At 45.3% G+C, this 19,199-nt stretch overlaps 1 protein-coding gene across 4 annotated transcripts in view; it reads left to right on the forward strand.

Annotated features, from left to right (window-relative positions):
- The window catches only part of ME3 (malic enzyme 3), a 202,890-nt gene extending 186,421 nt beyond the window's left edge, over positions 1–16,469 (forward strand). For 3 of the 4 annotated variants that reach the window (XM_003780841.1, XM_023510158.1, XM_012813945.1), the window contains exons 9-15: positions 7,783–7,880; positions 8,166–8,279; positions 9,872–9,977; positions 10,578–10,720; positions 11,310–11,483; positions 14,677–14,775; positions 16,145–16,469. In XM_003780841.1, the coding sequence (XP_003780889.1) occupies positions 7,783–7,880; positions 8,166–8,279; positions 9,872–9,977; positions 10,578–10,720; positions 11,310–11,483; positions 14,677–14,775; positions 16,145–16,306 (896 nt within the window). In that variant the 3' untranslated portion in view covers positions 16,307–16,469. Of the gene's footprint in view, positions 1–7,782; positions 7,881–8,165; positions 8,280–9,871; positions 9,978–10,577; positions 10,900–11,309; positions 11,484–14,676; positions 14,776–16,144 lie in introns of all 4 variants that reach the window. The other variant, XR_002771979.1, reaches the window with a different exon arrangement.
- Positions 16,470–19,199: the final 2,730 nt, after the last annotated feature.

Here is a 19,199-nt window from a genome sequence, read left to right on the forward strand (position 1 = left end):
GCTAGGTGTTTCCACAGTGGGTGGTTGTGTGGACTGTAGGGATGTACGGGCAGGGACAGGCATGGAGCTGTACTTAGTTCCTGGTACGGTTACTACATCTCTGGTGCACAGCAGGCTCTCAAGACACCGGTACAAATGGAAGGACAGAAGGGGTGAGACCTGAGCTGAGAGGTTTTACTGAGTGTGAGTTGGCAGCCACGTGTGAGCCCAGGCCTGGGGCAGCCTGAGAAGAGGAGAGGCAGATCCCCGTCTCACTTCCTCCACTTTCCCTCATGGGCCCTCTTCTTCTAGCCCATTGCCCGAGTCACTGTTCTGTGAGTTTTCTGCAGCCTGTGACTCTGAACATACTGATCCCTTGGCCTAGAACTCCCTTCCTGCTGCTGACTAGTATCTGTCCTTAAAAGCTCAAGTGTCACCACCTCAGGACACTGTATCCAGGGCCAAGCCACAGGCACCTAGATGACCTCACCATTTCCATATGCACCCAGGGCCCACAAGTGACATTGGATAGTGGTTGCCCACTTTACAGAATATTTCACAGTTCCCCAGGGCCAGGGACAGGGCTGTCAGCCAATGGAAGATGATAACCTCATTGGCGTGGGACAAGGGTAGGGGAACTTGCATTGGCCTAGATGCCAAAGAAGGGACAGACGGGCAGAGATGGCCCAGCTCTACAGACTTTGTCCAGCTTGTTTGTCCTGTTTATAGGTGCCCGAATTACTTTCAGCTGTCAGGGACCAAGTGCCCTCTCAGGCACCCCTGCCTACCACCACACATACTAGGCAGCAGTTCTAGGTCTTTCCTTGGTCTGTCCCCAACAGTGAAACTCCCCTGGTCTCTTCAACCTCATCTCTGCCCAGTTCCCAGAACTTCCTTTTCACTGAGCCCTGGATTCTGGATTCTGAGGCTTTTCTTCTCTTCCAGGGCTGTTCCCAGCCCTGAGGGTCACAGGGGTTTCCAATCTCTGACTGTGGTTTCTCTGATTCCTTCCTGTCAGCTGCTGCAGCACCTGAAACCTCAGAAAAGCTGGGAACATGGTAATTATTCCCTCTGGTTCCTTCTAAACTGGGGGAGAATTGCCCTAACCTTGCCTTCTTATGGGCCAAGAACTGTCCTCTGGAGCGTCCAAGGGCTCTAGAAAACTCCCTTATGGCACGGAAATAGGGTAGAAGTAGCTAGAAGGCCACGGCTTGGTGTCTACTAAGAGGAACCTGAATTTTCTGAACATCTATACTGGCAACTCCTGAGCATGAGACTTGTTAATTCATCTTTATCTATCTGAGGCCTAGCCCAGCGAGGGCCCAGAAAAGGTGCTCAGTACATGCTCATGAATAAATGAATGGCAGTAGCCGCTGTGGGAAGATACTGCTTGTGGATCATGCGGTGGGGCTGGCCCTGCAGTAGAGGCTGTCCAGGGCCTCAGACCTCAAAACCACCTTGGCCAGATGCCCACTGGGCCTCTCTCCCTGTCCCTCTCGCTGCCTGGGGCCGCAGCCTTCCCTTACACGATAGGGCAATAAATTCTTTCCCTCTCCTCCAGGAATCTGTTGTTCAGCATGGAACTCCTTTAACACTGTCAAATGTGACTATTAAAAGCAGAAACTACATTTTCAGCTTGTCCTTTTGTGCTATTTCCTGGACTTATAACCACAAGTACTCCATTTGCAGGAAATGTAATTATGGAAAGCTCCCTTTAAAAAAGAAAACTTGGTTTTCTTTTGTCATGAATGGGAACAACCAGTCACGCATTCAGCTGCCTGCGGCATTTATGGGCATAAGCCAAGTTTCAGCACCTCCGTGGACCCATGGGTTTCTCAGGGCGGTTACCTCCTAAGAGGCAAGTAGCTTCCTTCCCCTCCAGTTTAAAATTCCAGGTGCAGAGCCCAAGAGCCCTCCCAAAATGCAAGTTAATGATGGAGGTGATAACTTTATTTGCTAAACTTTATATAATTTGGGGCTTAAGAAGTTCTGGTTTTCCTCTTGAACTCTAGTCCTTAGTTAGGATGGCTTATCACCCCCTACCTCTAAGGAAGATCCCAGTAAAGAGACCATGAAGAAGTAGGCAGTGAGGGACCCAGGGAGTGTGGGGTTCCAGAAGCCAAGTGCACAGTTTCCCCAAAGAAATAATGAGCAACAATATCCCGAGCTACAGAAAGGTCAAGGGAAGAGGAAGGCTGAGAATCGGCTGCTGAATGTGTCAGTGGAGGTGCTTGGTGGCCTTGACCAGAGGTGGATCTGTCACTTGATTGTATTGGGTTTCACGGAGACTGGGAAGAAGGGAAAGGGAGGCCGTGACCTAGTCAGCTCTTCAGAAGGGTTTACTATGAAGGGGAGAATGAAATAGGGTGAGAACCACACAGGGTCAAGGGAGGGCTTTCTAAGGATAGAAGCTTTATAACATTTATATGCGGATAGCTATGATCCAGCAGAGAGACGGAAATTGAATATGCAGGACACAGGGAGGGAGTAACAGTTAAATTTCTTCAGTGGACAAAAGGGATGGGATCCAGAGCACAAGTGGTACTTTTAGCAGGAATGGGGACAGCACATCAGTGGTAATAGGAAAGAAGGCAAAGCACATGGATAAGGAGGCAGAGGGCTTATACCCCAGATGACAGGACTCATTTCTCTCCTGATGGTTTCTGTTTTCTTTGAACCTCACTTTCCACCTCTGGGGGAAAAACTGGGAACACACTAGTACCTACCTGGTGGAGTTGTAGGGAAGAGTAAATGAGCAAATGCTGGTGAGCACATAGCCCTGGAGCCAAGGCCACAGTAAGAGTGGTCAGTCGAGGGCAGCTGCCCCTGTATCCTTCTATTGAAATGTGTGACTCTTTCCATTCAAACTCCCACTGTTTTGTGTTCCTCACCCCTTCCAGAGCCACAGCAGAATGTTGACATCCGCTGCTTAAGTTCACTTCCCTCTGTCTCCACTGCCACCCCGCTCTGTTTCTTACTCTCCTCATCTATACAACTGCTGAATGTCCATCCCATCAAGTGGGGAATTTCTGAGAGTCAGCCCAGTGCAAATAATCCCCCTCCCCAAAATATTTGACACCCAAAAAGGAAAAGACCCATCCAATGTGGCATCTTTGGGACTGTCTTGGATGGAAGGCCTTCAGTGCCATCTGGTGGCATATGCTGTGCACATCACCTCCCTTCCAGAGGCAGAGGCTGCCCTGAGATAGAATTCCATAAGCAGAAAACGCCCTCCATCCAGTGGCAGGAAACTAGCACCCCATCTGCTTCAGTGTGTCTCAAACCTAGATGGGCATACGGATCACCAGGAGATCTTCTGAAATGCATATTCTGACTCAGTAGTACTAAAATGGAAGTGGGTTTTAAGGGCAGAGAGTAAGAGAGATGGAATTGTGAGGAGACCAAGAAATGGGAAGCTGCTGCCATAATAAGTGAGAAAATTGTGGGCAAAGAGGATTTTAAGGATTTGGTAGAAGGGTTGTAAAATATAGTTCTCCTTGCCACTTCTTCAAGTGGTTTAAATAATTGTTTAAATTGCGTAAAAGGCAGTACAGTGCTATAGCTCAGCTTCACTTGGTAGATCAAAAGGAGATAGGGGAAAAGAAGGGTGGTAAATGGTGCCTGGGGGAAGCAAAGAACGTCCTGCTGATCACTTGGGCTAAGTCTTAAGGAATAAATAATGAACTGAGAAAGTGTCTTATAGACAGTGGAGGGAGGGAACCAAGATGGCAGACTAGAAGCAGCCTGCACTCGTGGCTCTCAAGGAGAGGATCGAAAGTTGTGGGTGAAGGTTTACCCACAGGTGGACTGTCTCAAAGGCAGTATTGTGTATCATCAGAGAAGAGACTGGAGACACCCATAGAGGGAGAAAGAGGCAGTGTGATCTGCTCAGCAAGTTCAGAAGGTACTGGAGGGAAGGGTGTCCACATGGAGAAGCATCTACACGTGGGGGAGGGTTGGGGAGAGATCTCCAGGGCCGGGGAAAGATCTCCCGTAGACACTGCAACCAGAGCTGCAAGGGAGCTTCTTCACCACAGCAGGCCTCCGAACTGATCAGAGAGCTGTTTGAAGACTGTGTGGCAGCACTGTACCAGCGAGCAGGCACAGTGAGGTCCCACCAGCTCCTGGGCTCAAGTTGCTGCAACAAGCACCAATCTGTGCTTCAACACCCCACATACAGAGCTGGACAGATCACTGAAGAAGAAAATTAATGAAGAGGCATTGGACTTAAATGAGTCCCTAGAACAAATGAACCCAACATACATTTAGAGAACATTCTACCCCAAACTGAAGGATGCACTGAATACACATGCTTCTCATCAGCACAGGGGACATTTTCCAAGACTGATCATAACTTATGTCATAAAATAAGTCTCAGAAACTCAAAAATATTTAACTCATACCATGTATCTTCTCAAACCATCTTACCTAGCAATCTAATAAAACTGGGGCAATACTAAAATAAAATAACAATAATTGAAGTATTCTTTCCCCTCATCTAGTCTTTTTCTCCTATTGGCAGAGCCCAGCATACAGTCAGTTGGCAGATGAAAAGTGTTCTGCAGACAGAGCAATATAAAGGAAGGTGGACATGAAAATGAGACACGATTTCCCAGTAACTGGCACACTCCACCCTCTTTGTTATTCAGCATTCATACACACCATTCCATATGTGTACTTCCACATAACAAAGAAATTCTGACAAAATGCAACCATCTTTCTAACGCATGAAGACATTCTTACCTTCTCCCCAAAATCGGAAGAGGAAAAAATCTCAACAATCCTATCTCTGGAAGACAGTCTCGCTGTCCATCTCTGGACAGGATTAACTACTCATAAAATCAGTCACAGTCACTTTTGAAAATTCTGTCACCTAAAGACTAAAATACAGAATTAACATCCAACAAAACTTACATAAAATAATGAGAAGAAGGGAGAAGATATTATCTGATGTGTACCATTTTGTATTGTCACGTCATAATCAAGGAAGAGCATATGGAAGGCTGCTACATTCCTCATTTCTGTACCATCAGGAAGCCACAGTTGGTATTTATAGCTTTCTTCCTCAACCTCCCATCTCAATGTTTTCTTGCCCTCAGAACCTCACCTGGCCAGGATTCTTTACCCAGTATGGTGGCCCAACCCTTTATTTTTGAAGGCTCTGAATCCTCAGTGGTCCTGATTCTCATTAGTTGCAATAGTACTCATTAATATTTACTATTGGGTGTAGAAGTGCTAAGACACACCCCAGAAGAACACCAAGGTTTCAGACATAATCCTTCCTACCTCCAGTGTCCTTTTGAATATCAAAATAAATCACCACAGGCAGAAAAGTAACTCTCTTCTTTGCCTATTTATTTAGTGACAAAAAGATCCCCAGCTGGCCACATAGCAGTCTCAACTCCCAATTCAATAGAAACATGTTGTGAATCCTAATAAAGGTATTTCTTTCTTGAGAACCAAGATCTCCAACCCAGTAGAGCTATGGTTCCCAACCCCTACAGACTGATACCAGTCCATGGCCTGTTAGGACCAGGGCTGTGCAGCAGGAAGTGAGTAGCAGGTGAGCAAGTGAAGCTTCATCTGTATTTACAGCCACTCTCCATTGTTCACATAACCACCTGAGCTCTGCCTTCTGCAACATCAGAAGCAGCATTAGATTCTCATAGGTGCACAAACTCTACTGTAAACTAGTAATGTGAGGGATCTAGCTTGCTTACTCCTTATGAGAATCTAATGCCTGATGATCTGAGGTGGAGCTGAGGACATAAGCAACACACTTCAAATGTCACTGTCTCCCACCACACCCAGATGGGACCTTCTAGTTGCAGGAAAACAAGCTCAGGGCTTCCATTGATTCTGCATTATGGTGAGTTGTATAATTATTTTATTATATGTTACAACATAATAATTACATAAAGTGCACAATAAATATAATGTGCTTGAATCATCCCCAAACTGTCCATGTCAGTGGAAAAATTGTCTTCCATGAAGCTGGTCCTGGTGTCTAAAAGGTTGGGAACTGCTGCAGTAGAGTGCAAAGCTGAAGAGACAGGAAGCAGAAATTCTGCATGTGGGTTATTATGTAAAATTGGGAGAGAAGCCACTCCCACTTCTACTCCTTGATTTTCAGACCCATTATTCTGACTGTGGGAGAAAGGACACAATGTTTTGTTTGCTGAGTCAAGTCATACATTGCATCCTGTAAGATAGAAGCTCATGATCTGTGTAGCTCATCATCTCAACTCAAATCTTAAGTCTTCCCTAGGCCAGTCTGCTGACCTGTTAGCCCAGCCACTCCTGACTGACTGAGCACATTTTAAAACCAGTGAATTTCATGGGCCTGAGCCTATGGCTTTACTTCTTTTATTGAGAATTCCTTGATTAGAAGCTTGTTGTCTGGAATATATCAGGACATTGAATAGGCATTCTAAGCATCCACTGATGATGGTGTTGACAGAAGCTTTCTAGCCAAGGATAGAAATCCATACCCAGAATACTTATGTATTCCAGTGAAGGACAGATCTCTTTTCTGTCCATGATGGAAGGAGTCCAATATAATCATCCTGCCACCAGGTAGATGATTCCCCCAGGCATTTACCCAGGGAGTGGTACCATACCAGGAGCTCAACACTGTTCTCCGTCATTATCAGTTATTTAGCAGTGGTAGTAACAGGTCAGCCTTGAAGAGAGAAAATCTATGCATATCCTTTATCTTTGCCACCATGGCTATTTTTATACATAAGCCCATTGAGCAAACCCTGGGTGGGCTGGATAAAAATGCTGTCTGGTCATATCATTTTGTCCACCTGATGCTTGAGAATCTATTCTCATTGTGTCCATTGGTTATCTTTATATAGGGCACAAATATCTTCATACTCTGTACCTATTCCAAGAAATCTGTCTACTCACCTCTTCTCCAGACCTCCTCAACACCAGTCTTACTATTTTGTTCTTTCCAAGTCTCTGACCATACAACTAAACCATTAGCAACTGTCCATGAATCAATGTAGATCAAGCCATCTCCTGGACCAAAGTGAAGAATGAAATTTACCATCATTAATGCCCACTGTCCTTCACCTTTACCCTTCAGGGTTACTTTTTACTGAAGCTGTGAAGCTGCAACCTTACACTTCGAGTTGGTGCCAGCACATCATTAAGAACAATTTCTAAACCAATACCCAAATATCTTTCCCCTTGGTCAACTGGTTTTAAGAAATTTCCAGGGAGGGCTTAGATGTGGACTGAGGAAGAGGAAGTCATGCAGCAGTGCACAAACAAGTCTGAGCTACCTACTCATGCAACTTTCTTGTCCCTCCAGACACAATCAAGTCATCTGATAATGGTCTGCCACCAGGCACAGATAACCTATGACTTGGTGGGCCAAATAGGCAGCTCAAGCCACATGATCATTTAACATCTCATGGTTTAGTTGTGTTGTCATTTTTTAAAGATTTTATCCATTTATTCCTTAAACAAATCAATACTTCTTTTTTGCTTCTATTTTATTACATTTATCTTTATCATTTTATTTATAAATGATGGTTGGTAGCCCTGCCTGACCATATGATCCTCTCTCACGGGGTCAAGTAACAAACCAGGAGCTATTTCTCAAAAGAAAAATAATTATCTGTGAAAGAAGCCATGGATTTATATCAAAACTTACATGCCTATAGGGCATAAGGGCTAAACAACGTTGCTTGCTCCTCCATCGGTCCTAAGCATGGAGAAGTCTGCCAAGAGTCTTCTCTTGGCAGTTGGGGGTCAGTGGGCAGAGGTTGATCTCTGTCCACTCTGTTGCAGGCACAGCCTCTGTTGCTGTGGCAGGGATCCTGGCTGCTCTGCGAATCACCAAGAATAAGCTCTCTAACCACGTATTTGTTTTCCAAGGTGCAGGTGAGGTAGGTACCATCAGGGGTCTCTACTATTGTTCCAATGGTAGAATAAGAATGGGTGGAAGTGTGTCAAGGAGGGGAGGTGTCCTGGTTTCTAAGAAGAGGAAGCAGCTTAATAATGTTGTCATCATTGCAGCTACCCAAGCCCCAACATTTGGGTAAGGATTTAACTGGGCCCCCTGGGAGTTGCAGGGGTTGGGGAAACAGGATGGGCTCATTTTGGTGAGACAACTGATAAGTGCTTAGTAGCTATTTGCTGTGTCTGAACATCTGCATTATGGTACCTCCCAGGCAGCCATGGGCATTGCCCACCTCCTTGTTATGGCCCTAGAGAAAGAAGGCGTGCCAAAGGCAGAAGCCATGAGGAAGATCTGGATGGTGGACTCCAAGGGGCTCATTGTCAAGGTACTGTCAGGCTGGAGAGCTGGAGGTCTCCAGGAGCTCTGGAGCTCCCAGGAACTGGACTGGAAGAGGTCTCCAAGAGACAAACTGCTCAATCAGAATAGAGAGCAAAAGGAGGGCAAGGGCCTAAACTCCAAAGTATCCTTAATTGCTTTAATCCAAAAGTTTTGAATATGTGTGTAAGAGTGTGTGTGTCCCTTTCCAGTCTTGTCCTCTACCACTTCCTGCCTTGCCCTAATCTCCAGCCACATTAAATTATAGTTCTCTGAAAGTAACGGACTCTCTTCCACATCCTTGAACATTTTGTTCTTCTGCTTGAAGTACTCTTCTCCCTTTTTCCACTTGCAGTCTCCTCAACCCCTTCCCATTTTCCTCCTTGCATTCTGATTGAGCTCAAATATTGCCTCCTCCTGGAGGCTCATTTCCTGCATCTGTGCCTACAAAGGCCTCCCTCCTATACATTGCACTTGCCACATCGTAAGGCAGTTGTCCCTTATCTATCTCCCCACTAGACTATAGACTCTTAATGTCAATGTCCAGCAAATGGTAAGCAAATAATTAATATGTGGTATGAATGAAAGGATGAATGAAAAAGAAACAGTCTAGTTTCTGACTAGCATGCAGTGAAGGACACAGTTAGATGACCTCTTCCTTAGGGCTTCACTCAAGGAGCTCCATGCTTTAACCCCAAGAATTCCACTAACATAGAATGTCAGTGAAAGATGAAAAACAATGGCGAAGATGGGAACAGGGGCAGTACATGGGGTCACTGACCAAGACTAGCAAAGATTCTCAGCAGAATCTGGCCTTCTTATTCTATGTTGCTAGAAGGAACTTAGGCCTAGAGATACCTCCTTCTACCCCACACCATTCCAAGGCATAACCTGGACATAGAGATAGGTTTCCAGAGGCTGCCTCTCTTCTCTTTTGCCCATCTTTCAATATCATTTTGTTCACCCCATCAAGTTCACCCCTATCCAAGGGGCTCTTAGAGCTGACATCTTCATTCTGGTTCTCATGAGGTCAGCTAACCCAAAGGAGTCCTCAAAACCATCTGTACTTATTTACCAACAATCATGCTAGCCTATCACCCACCAAGAAATAGGACTCTGGAGAACAGCTAGGCATTTTAAGCCTATCTTGGAGTTCAGCATTGTTCTTTTAGGTAATTCAGATTAGCTTCATGACCCAAGGTGGCACAAGGCCTTGTCCCTCAACTGGGCCTGGATGCCAAAGACCTCAGGGTCAAGGATCTCAGATATTCCTTGAGAGCCTTTCTGTTTTGGCCCAAGAACCCACGGCCCCAGCAATTCAAAGAAATCCTTTATGGATTTTCCATATGTGGTTTAATTTGAAGGAATAAATGTGTGTGTGCGCGCGCGCGCGCGCACACACACACCCCTGAAAAACACTTATGTTTCACTTTAGATTCTATCAGGAATTCTGATCAATTGGACAGGCCCCCAGGCTCATGACAGCTCAGACCAAAGCATGGGGCCCAGCCTGGAATGCTTTCAATGTTTCCAAATGCATCCATCTCCCTGCCCAACAGCCCACCCCACCACAGCTGCTTTGTGTTCCTTCTTTTCCTACAGGGGAGGAGTCATCTGAACCATGAAAAGGAGATGTTTGCTCAAGATCACCCAGAAGTGAACTCCCTGGAGGAGGTGGTGAGGCTGGTGAAGCCCACGGCCATCATAGGTAGGAGGAGAGAGGTAACCCACTGTCCAGCTCCATTAATCCTCTTGACTTACAGATGGAGAGACTGAGGCTCAGTCAGGAGGCACAAGTAACCCAAGAAAATACATCTCTTTCCCTCATTCTATGTCCAATGCAATGCCACAAACTTTTATTGAGTGACTACTGTAATGGAACTAACAACTAAGGTACCATAGTTAGGGCATAGTGATGCAAAATTATACAGTGCAGTGGGAAAGTGCACAGTTGGTCTCTCTAACCAGGATGAGATGACCATTCCTCCCCCAAGACGGGGACCCTAGCATCTCTCCCTGCACTGGGGGCACAGTCAGCTCTCAATGGCAATACCCAGGAGTGCCATCATAGTACATCTTAACTTGCAGGGACTGGAAGTTGACCAGTGGTCCCTCAGAGATGGACAGGAGGTCTAGGGTAGCTCAAGCAAGAAAACCCTTTTCCCTTCTGTTCCCTTGGTCCCTAAGGCAGCTACCATCCCCAAGACTCCTGAGTCTTTCATGGTATTCCTGGCTCCCTCCACCACCAGGAGAGAAATGGGTTCTTCATAAAGAGTAGGCATCCCCACTACCCCCCTTTTCCCTGTAGGTGTTGCTGCCATCGCAGGAGCCTTCACGGAGCAGATTCTGAAGGACATGGCCTCCTTCCACGAGCACCCTATCATCTTTGCCCTGAGCAACCCCACCAGCAAGGCCGAGTGCACGGCTGAGAAGTGCTACCGGGTCACTGAGGTCAGCAGGGAGTCCTTCCTTCTCCCAGCTGAGAGGATATAATAACAATGAGTAACCCTATGAAAGTGAAAAAACAAAAATCCTCACATCACTGATGAACAAACTGAGGTTCGGAAAGATGAAGTAACTTTCCCAAGTTGACAGAGCTAATAAGGAGTGGAACTTGCCTTCAAATCCAGGTCTGAGGGGTCTCCAAAGCCCAGGCTCTTACCATTATGCTCAAGGTTTGCCCTAAATATTAATAACATAGAGCTCTGACCAGAACCCAGAACCTTAGGCACTTGTAGATTCTGGGACACTTCCACTCCTTTCATGTCCTGGGTTAGTCTTCCCAGGAAGTGACAGGTTAAAAAGGTACCATGAAACCCATCATCTTTCAGTTGTATCTTGACCACCAGGTAACTCAGATGGAGGCTGAGCTTTCTGGGCTAATGAGCAAATGTGATTTATGTACCTGCCATATACTTAAATGGCTGGGCATTGGGGAGACAATGAAGAAAGGTTCAACATTTGAGAGATAAGAACAGGTCACCTTTACTTCCCCAAACCAATCTCCAAGCTCCATCACTGGTTTTCTTCCTGCCTCCAGGGCCGTGGCATTTTTGCAAGTGGAAGTCCGTTTAAGAGTGTAACTCTGGAAGATGGCAGGACCTTCATTCCTGGACAAGGAAATAATGCTTACGTGTTTCCTGGGGTGGCACTGGGAGTCATTGCTGGTGGGATCCGGCACATCCCAGATGAGATCTTCCTCCTAACAGCAGAGGTATCACTGTCCCTGCTCCCTGAAATGCTTCCCATAGAGCCTGTGGGTTGATACTGGGCTCCCTGTCCAACCTCTAAAGATTCTTCCTCTCTGATCTTTTCTACCCACCTGCTCTCCCAACCTTGGTAGTGGAAGCCAAAGTGCTTGAACCTCAAGCATCTCTCAAGATCACTTTGAGGCTTGACCTCTTGAGGGGGTTAGGGTCTAGTCAGTAGGAGGGGGTGTTGACAGAAGCCACTGATAGTGAGGGGACACACCTCCTGGGACTCCCTGCCTCCCAGCAGTGCTATCTAGATGCCTAGACAAGGGAGATGACAGCAAAGCCACCTGAAACTGGGGCTTATGGACCATGATGGGTGATGGATTTTTAAGCCACAGGCCTTGGTCAGACAGATCACTGAGGTAACTGGCAATAGTAATCCCCAAGAGGACAGCTTTTTGTAGGGGCATGCCTGGTTTTGCCTATTGTGAGCACACAGATCTTGAACACCAATATAGGGATGTTGGAGATGAACCTGTTCTATATCTGACTGGAAACACTCCCAGAAGAGCTCTTATTAGACACATTGAAAATCATCAAAGAATTCATTAAGAATAGCAACCCATGTTCAAAATAATGGTTATTAATAAGTTACAGTGGCTGACATTATCAAGTGGTTTCTAAGTGCCCACACTTGACATTGATCTTTACTCTGAGGAAACCAAGGTGTAGAAATGTCTCTGCTGAGAGAAGTTAATCAAAGCTCTATACAAATGTTAAATGTATTTATACCAAACAAGCTCCAGAGGCTCTCCTGTGACTTCTGGCATCCTGCATTTCCTCTTCACCATGGTACTGGTGAGAACCTGAAACCAACCAGCCACAGAATGCCTTCCATGAAGCCCTGTCTGGATCCACTACTATCAGTCCCAAAGGGAACAACCACCTCACACATCAGGTCCCTTCTTACCGTGTCTGGTCTTTAAGCCCTGGCTTCAAATAGCATCTCTTGGAGGCTTTTCAGCCAGCCCTGTGCACTCTAGTTCTGACTGTGCTGCACTGTTCTGTGCCTCTTCTCTGAATATTCTGTGTTTGGATTTCTTCTCATTGCTATAATGGGTGTTCTTGCCCTGTGGCTATGGGAAAAGCTGTTTGAAACCCCCCATTGGATGGGAAGAGTCATTTCCTGCTTGAAGTCAGCCTGAAAACAAATTCCCCTGCTGTGCAGAAACACAGTTACTAGAGCCCTTTTGGTATAATCCCATGAGATACTGACATGCCCATCATCCCCCAGTGCTGTGAGACAATTTGACTCTATCATTTCATAGACATTATCCATCAATTATGCAGCAGTTTCCCCTGGATGTAATTATTAAGCACCTGCTGTGTGCAGGACAGGGCCCCTCTCCTGTAGGAGTGGATAGGCTGGTCATCACAGGCCTGACAAGTTATATTTCTGAAAATGGTTCTTTTGGTTAAGACAATTTAAGTTGAATTTGATTTTCCTATGGAATATTAACATAGGCTTTAAGGAGATTTATATGCACTATCTCATTTTGTCTTAACAACTCTGTAAACTAAGTATAGTGCTTATTCCCATGATACAGGCAAGGAAAGTAAGGCATAATTTAGGTCACTTACCTAAGGTCATTTGGCTTGTGTGCAATAGCACCAGGGTGGCCCCAGGCAACTTGACTGTATGTCACAGCAGAGCATAACAAGTGCCAAGCATCTTAGAAGTGACCATGTGTGCCCTGATGTATGTCTACACAAGATAATCTTTCTAACTGCATATCTAGCCATGGAAATCCTATTTCTCTCTACAATCCAGCTGCTATACCTCCACAAAGAGAACCCTTCAGGCCAGGTTTCTCTCCTAATTTCAGACCTTTGTGTGGCTCCTTGATGTTTATAGGACAAAGTCCAAAGTCCTTCCCATGGTTTCCACACAAGGCCCTTCATCACCAGCCCTTCCTCCTCCCTCCAGCCTCACTTTAGCCACTCCCTTCCATCAACCTATCCAATGTGCTGTTTTCAATCTCAAGTTCATGCCTTGCTCTCTCTCACCTCCAAGCATTTGCATGTTATTCCATCCCCTTTTCAAGTAATTTGTACTTTGCCTTTGAATATCAGCCTATAACACTTCAGGAAGCCTTTCCGGTTCATGACAGACAGGGCCCTGCCTTCCTCTATGCCTCTATATCCCTTCTTACTAGACTCACTCACTATATTATAATTGTGATAACAATTTGTGGATTGTGTGCTGACACTAGTCTCCATGAGGAAAAAGACTATGGCTTCTTCTTCAGAGACTCTCGCCATGTAGATCCTCAGCACCTAGTGCAGAGCCATGCATAGTGTAGAGCTCAGTGAACGCTCAACTGAATGAATGGAACGGAGAGATGAGAGTGTGAGAAAGAGGCAACAGAGGGGGAGACCCACTTCCCTAATGTCTGCAAACTCTGAGATGAGACCAACTTCTTCACCTTGTCACTCCTGAGACACACAGTTCCCAGAGAGCACCAATGATGTTTCCCAAATTTAAAGTTGACACCAGAAGATTGGGTACTAGTAAATTAAAGCCACCACATTAAAAAGGCTGGCTAAACACCAGCAGCTGAAGCTGAAGGATGAGGCTTGACCTTCAGAGGCAGATGAACTTGGGAGGGAAGGTGTAGGAGGATGATGTGCTTAGGGCATTTATTCAAATAAGGCATAAAATACATTCACGCCCTGGAGGAGAATTCTTCCTCAGCTTGGGACCAGGGCTGCAGGGGAGAGCTCACAGAGCCCCGAACATAAAGAAATAACATTGCCAAGATGGGCACCTAGGATGGTGGCAAATGTGTGGGAGGAGACTGAGACCCAGGATGTGAGGGGGCCAGGGATCCCTATGCAACGGGCTGGACCAGCCAAGAGGGGATCATATAAACTTTACTTTATAGGCAATGAGTTTATTTATCTTGGTTTTAGTAATTTTCCTTAAGAATTTGGAAAGAATTGTTGTTTAAGTCTCAGCCAGTCTCACAGTATAGAAAGGTTATATCCTTAAGCCCAAGGATTAAACTCTACTGGGCCTAAGTGGTGGCAGAGTCAACAGTGGGAACTGCAGCATGTGATCAACTATGCTGGGGAGGGTGAGTCTCTGGGGTGGGGCTTGTTCTGGGAAGGCAGAAATTCAGCTTATTTCTCCTGGTCTCTTTCTCTCCCCAGCAAATTGCCCAGGAGGTATCTGAGCAGCATCTGTCCCAGGGGAGACTGTACCCACCACTCAGCACCATCCGAGATGTGTCTCTGAGAATTGCTGTCAAAGTAAGGGGAATCTTACCCCCTGTAACATGGGTAGTGAGGCTCAACCACTTTCCCTCTGTGTGACCTTAGGAGGGCCAAGGAGATGGCAGCTGTGGAGACATCTTGAGTTCCTTTGGCTGCACTGCATGCAGCCCAGAGACTCTGTGACAAACTCCTGCTTCCTAAAGCCTGAGCCCTGCCCCAAATCCCACACAGGCTAGTTCTGGGAAAGCTCTAGAATTCCCCTCAAATGCCAAGCAGAAAGGTCATCAAAGTCCAGGGTCTTGTGGACCAGAATGTGGGTGGAATTTTTTTTAATGAATCATAAGTACCAATGTATAGCATAATGAAAAGAGCTCAGGCTTTGGGGTCCCAACTCTGCCAGTCAGAAGCAGTGTGACCTTGGCCTAATCACTTCATTTCCTTGAGCCTCAGTTTCCCCCTTTTCCAAAGGGTTGGTAATTCCTCTCTCCTAGAGTTCTGGAGAATATCGAAAGAGAACAGTAAGAAAACTCCACACCCAGTGCTTGCCTGTCTAGAATAGATCTCATTCTTCCCTTTCTCTCAGAATTGTTGGGCCATGCGATGATCAAGTTCATATACAGAGATGATGGGTTTCCAAAGAATCCAAAAATGGTGCAATGAAGACTGGCTCAACATTGGTAATTGCTGAAGTTGGATAACAGATGCATATCATACTATTATTTCTATTAATATATATATTATACATTTACTATAATAAGTTTTAAAAATAATTTCAGAAAATAATTATTTAAAATAATTTCAATACAATTTCACTGTACTTCAACATGCCCTATGAGTTGTCCGGTGCAGGATGCAGAATCAGGCCTCAAGACTAACAGTCTAGGTCTTGGTCCAGCTTCACCCTGTTCAGTTCTTTCCTTTATGGAATATTTAGATTCACACTCTTCTGAAGCCAACTCTAGTACCCAGAGAACTGTTTACAGACTGTTCATCCAATTCAACTCATATTCAAAAGGGCAAAAGATAACAGGTACTGGACACTTTCATCCATTAACTCATTTTATTTTTGCACCACTCCAGAAAAAGGTCTCATTACCCACACTTTACAGATGAGGAAACTGAGGCTCAGCAAGGATAATGTCACCTCTGAGGATCTACAGGCACTTGGAGGCAGGAAGAATTTAGGCTGACTCTACCCCAGTATTTATTCCAGTATGCCACAGCTGCCTGTCTAGGCAGAAAGCTTAGAATCCTTCCTAGCCAGTGGTTTGTTTCACAGGCTATGCTCATGAGAGAAGCAAGTCTTATTCTTTAAGGTGTATCCCACTTCCCCAAGCAAGGGCCTTTAGGCAAGTTTCCCCTTAGATCCAGTTATCCAGTTCCTCAGCCAAACGTTTTTCCCTAGGTCCTTGACTACGCGTACAAACACAACCTGGCTTCCTACTACCCAGAGCCCAAGGACAAGGAGGCTTTTGTACGATCCCTGGTCTACACTCCAGACTATGACTCCTTTACACTGGACAGCTACAGTTGGCCCAAGGAAGCCATGAATGTTCAGACAGTCTGATGCAGGGTCAGGGGCTGGTATGCGGCTGGATGAAGCCCAAATTACACCCACAATATAAATGGGTTCCAAAATGGCCATCTTTGTCACTGTGTTTTTTACTTTGAACTTTCTGATGTGAGGGGAGATGACAAGGCATACTGTGAATGACAGCCTTGTCCCTGAAGTCCCTGGGAGTTCACTTTTCTACAACCCTCCTCTGAGTTCCTTCCCAAGCATTTCTTCATCCACTAATTGCCAACTATTGGCTCAACCTTGTGTAAAATACAGAATCCTGCCTAGAATCCAACCTTTACAGAGGGTCTAGTGGAGGAGACTGGACATAACTCATTGTTCCGTAATGGAGAGAGTGGTAAGTCCATGAAAAAAGGGCAGATAAAAATAAAGGCCGCTCAGAGAAGGGAGAGGATACTTCCTATGAGTACATAAGGCTTCAGGAGGAGCTGTGTTTGCACTGAGTCCCAGGAGCAAAGGATGGGTGAGAGTCATGGGAATCATGGACAGATGAGGAATGTGAGTGCAGCCACTAGCCGGAAAGCATGATGCACCCACCAGGGAGTTCAGTCCTGTCCCAAGGATACACACCCTTCAAGACTCAGCAGGGTGTGAAGGCTGAGTAGCTGGAGGCAGCTCACTAATTAGTCAAAACTAACTGGCCACTGCCCTGTGGGTTGTTGAGTCTTAGACATGCCTTTTTGGTTATTACTAAAAGGAAAACCAGAGAAACATGGGTGGGGAGTTCAGCCTGCCAAGGAGTGAGGTAGAAGAAAGGCACCATGAGGAGCGGAAGGAAGACTTTCTTCTACCTCACTCACTTGCTTCTACCACACATTTTTCTGGCTGGGGAAGATACTCTGTCTTCCGTCTTTCATTCTCTGAAACAACCCAGAGCTCCTTCCTTATAGAGGTGACATCAGTCTGTCCTGGGTGTTTCTTAGCCGAAGTTAAGTACTTACCTTTACCTCATGTCCAGAGCAGCCCATACTATGGAGGGTGAAAGTGGGGAAAGAGCTTGCAGCCCCCTGCAGTCAAAGACCCTGCAAAGATGTTGGGATTTACAGGATGACAGCTTCTCACCTCTCACTGAAGGTTATGAGAGAGGAAACAATAAATCACGCTTAGGGCCCTACCCCTGCCGCCTTCTCGACCTCAGGATCCCCACCTGCACACAGTGAATAGGTGGTTCTATATGACTACCTCTCAATGACAGCTTTTTTTAGGCTCCTAAAAAAGTAACCAGTAGCACTCACCTCTTGCTCAAGTCTTATTCTTCCTTAGGACTTATTCTTCCTTGGGAACAACTGCATCCTTGAGATTGGTGCTCAGCCAAGACTATTCTGAGAAAACATCTCTCCTCTGTAATCCTTGAGCTCAGAGAAAATGAGAAACTACTCAGAAGAGGGTTTGAAAAGAGAAGCTGGAATCCATACACCAAGGAACCTTTTACACGATCTTTTCTATATCATGTCCTACGACTTCTTCTCTACACTCTCCACACACACCCCGTAGTCAATGTAATAGAAAAGACAAACAGTAGTAGAGAAAATCAATGAAACAACATAGGTTCTTTGAAAAGATCAACTAAATTAACAAAATTCAGGTACAAAGTTTCTAGAAAGAAAAAAGGCACAAATCACACTTCCTACGTTCCAGCCACACTGGGCATCTTCCCAGCCCTGAGCACATGCACTTCCAAGCCTAGGCTTGGTCCCCCCACCTGGAAAGTCCTTCCCTTCCCTGTGCTGCCCTTTACCAGTTAAAGTTTGGTTCATCACAGCTTGCTGCCAGGAGACATCACTCATCCTTGGAATTCAAAAGCAATTGGCTTTATGAAGTAAGTCTTCCTGACTCCCCCAGACAGAGCTAATCATTAAATTAGAAAAAAAAGAAAAAAGAACAGGGAAAAAAAGAAGAGAAATTCCTAGATACTTGGAAGTTAAATAGTACATTTCTAAATAACCAGATCAAAGAAGAAATCACAATATTATCTGTGATAAAAGGAATTTTTTAAGCATGTCAAAATTAATGATATGTAGCTAAAGAACTGCTTAGTGGGAAATTTTATAGCTTTAAATGCTGTCATGATTAATTTTAGTTGTCAACTTCCCTGGGCAGCAGGATGCCCAGATATTTGGTCAAACATTATCATGGATGTTTCTGTGAGAGTGGTTTTGGATGAGGTTGACATTGAAATTGGTAAACTTAGTAAAGCAGATTGTCCTTTATGATGTGAGTGGGCCATAAGATCATGCCAATAGATGGGACAAAAAGCATTTGAAAAAATCCAACACCCATTTATGATAAAGCTCTATGCTAAATAGAAAAGAGTATCTTCAACCTGACAAAGGACATCAATAAAGAACCAACCACTAATATCATATTTAACAGTAAAAGAACGAATGCTTTCTCTCTAAGATCTAGAACAAGGCCAGGAAATAGTTTCCACCACTTCTAGTCAACATGGAGGGTCGAGCTAGTACAATAAAGCAAGAAAAAAAATTAAAGTTGTCAAGATTGGGCTCAGCACCCAAGTGGTTAGGGCGCCAGCCACATACACTGGGGGTGGCAGGTTCCAACCTGGCTTGGGCCTGCTAAACAACAATGACAACAACAACAACAACAACAACAAAATATCCAGGCATTGTGGCAGGTGCCTATACTCCCAGCTACTTGGGAGGCTGAGGCAAGAGAATCACTTGAGCCAAGAGTTTGAGGTTGCTGTGAGCTGTGATGCCATAGCACTCTACCGAGGGCGACATAAAGAAACACTGTCTCAAAAAAATAAATAAATAAAGTTGTCAGGATTGGAAAGGAATAATAAAACTGCCTTTATTCACAGCCCCCTGCAGTCAAAGACCCTGCAATAGTGAATATAGAAAATACATAATAAAGAACA

The sequence above is a fragment of the Otolemur garnettii genome, unplaced genomic scaffold (genome assembly GCF_000181295.1).
Source record: "Otolemur garnettii isolate 467f Iridium unplaced genomic scaffold, OtoGar3 scaffold00001, whole genome shotgun sequence".
NCBI lineage: Eukaryota > Metazoa > Chordata > Mammalia > Primates > Galagidae > Otolemur > Otolemur garnettii.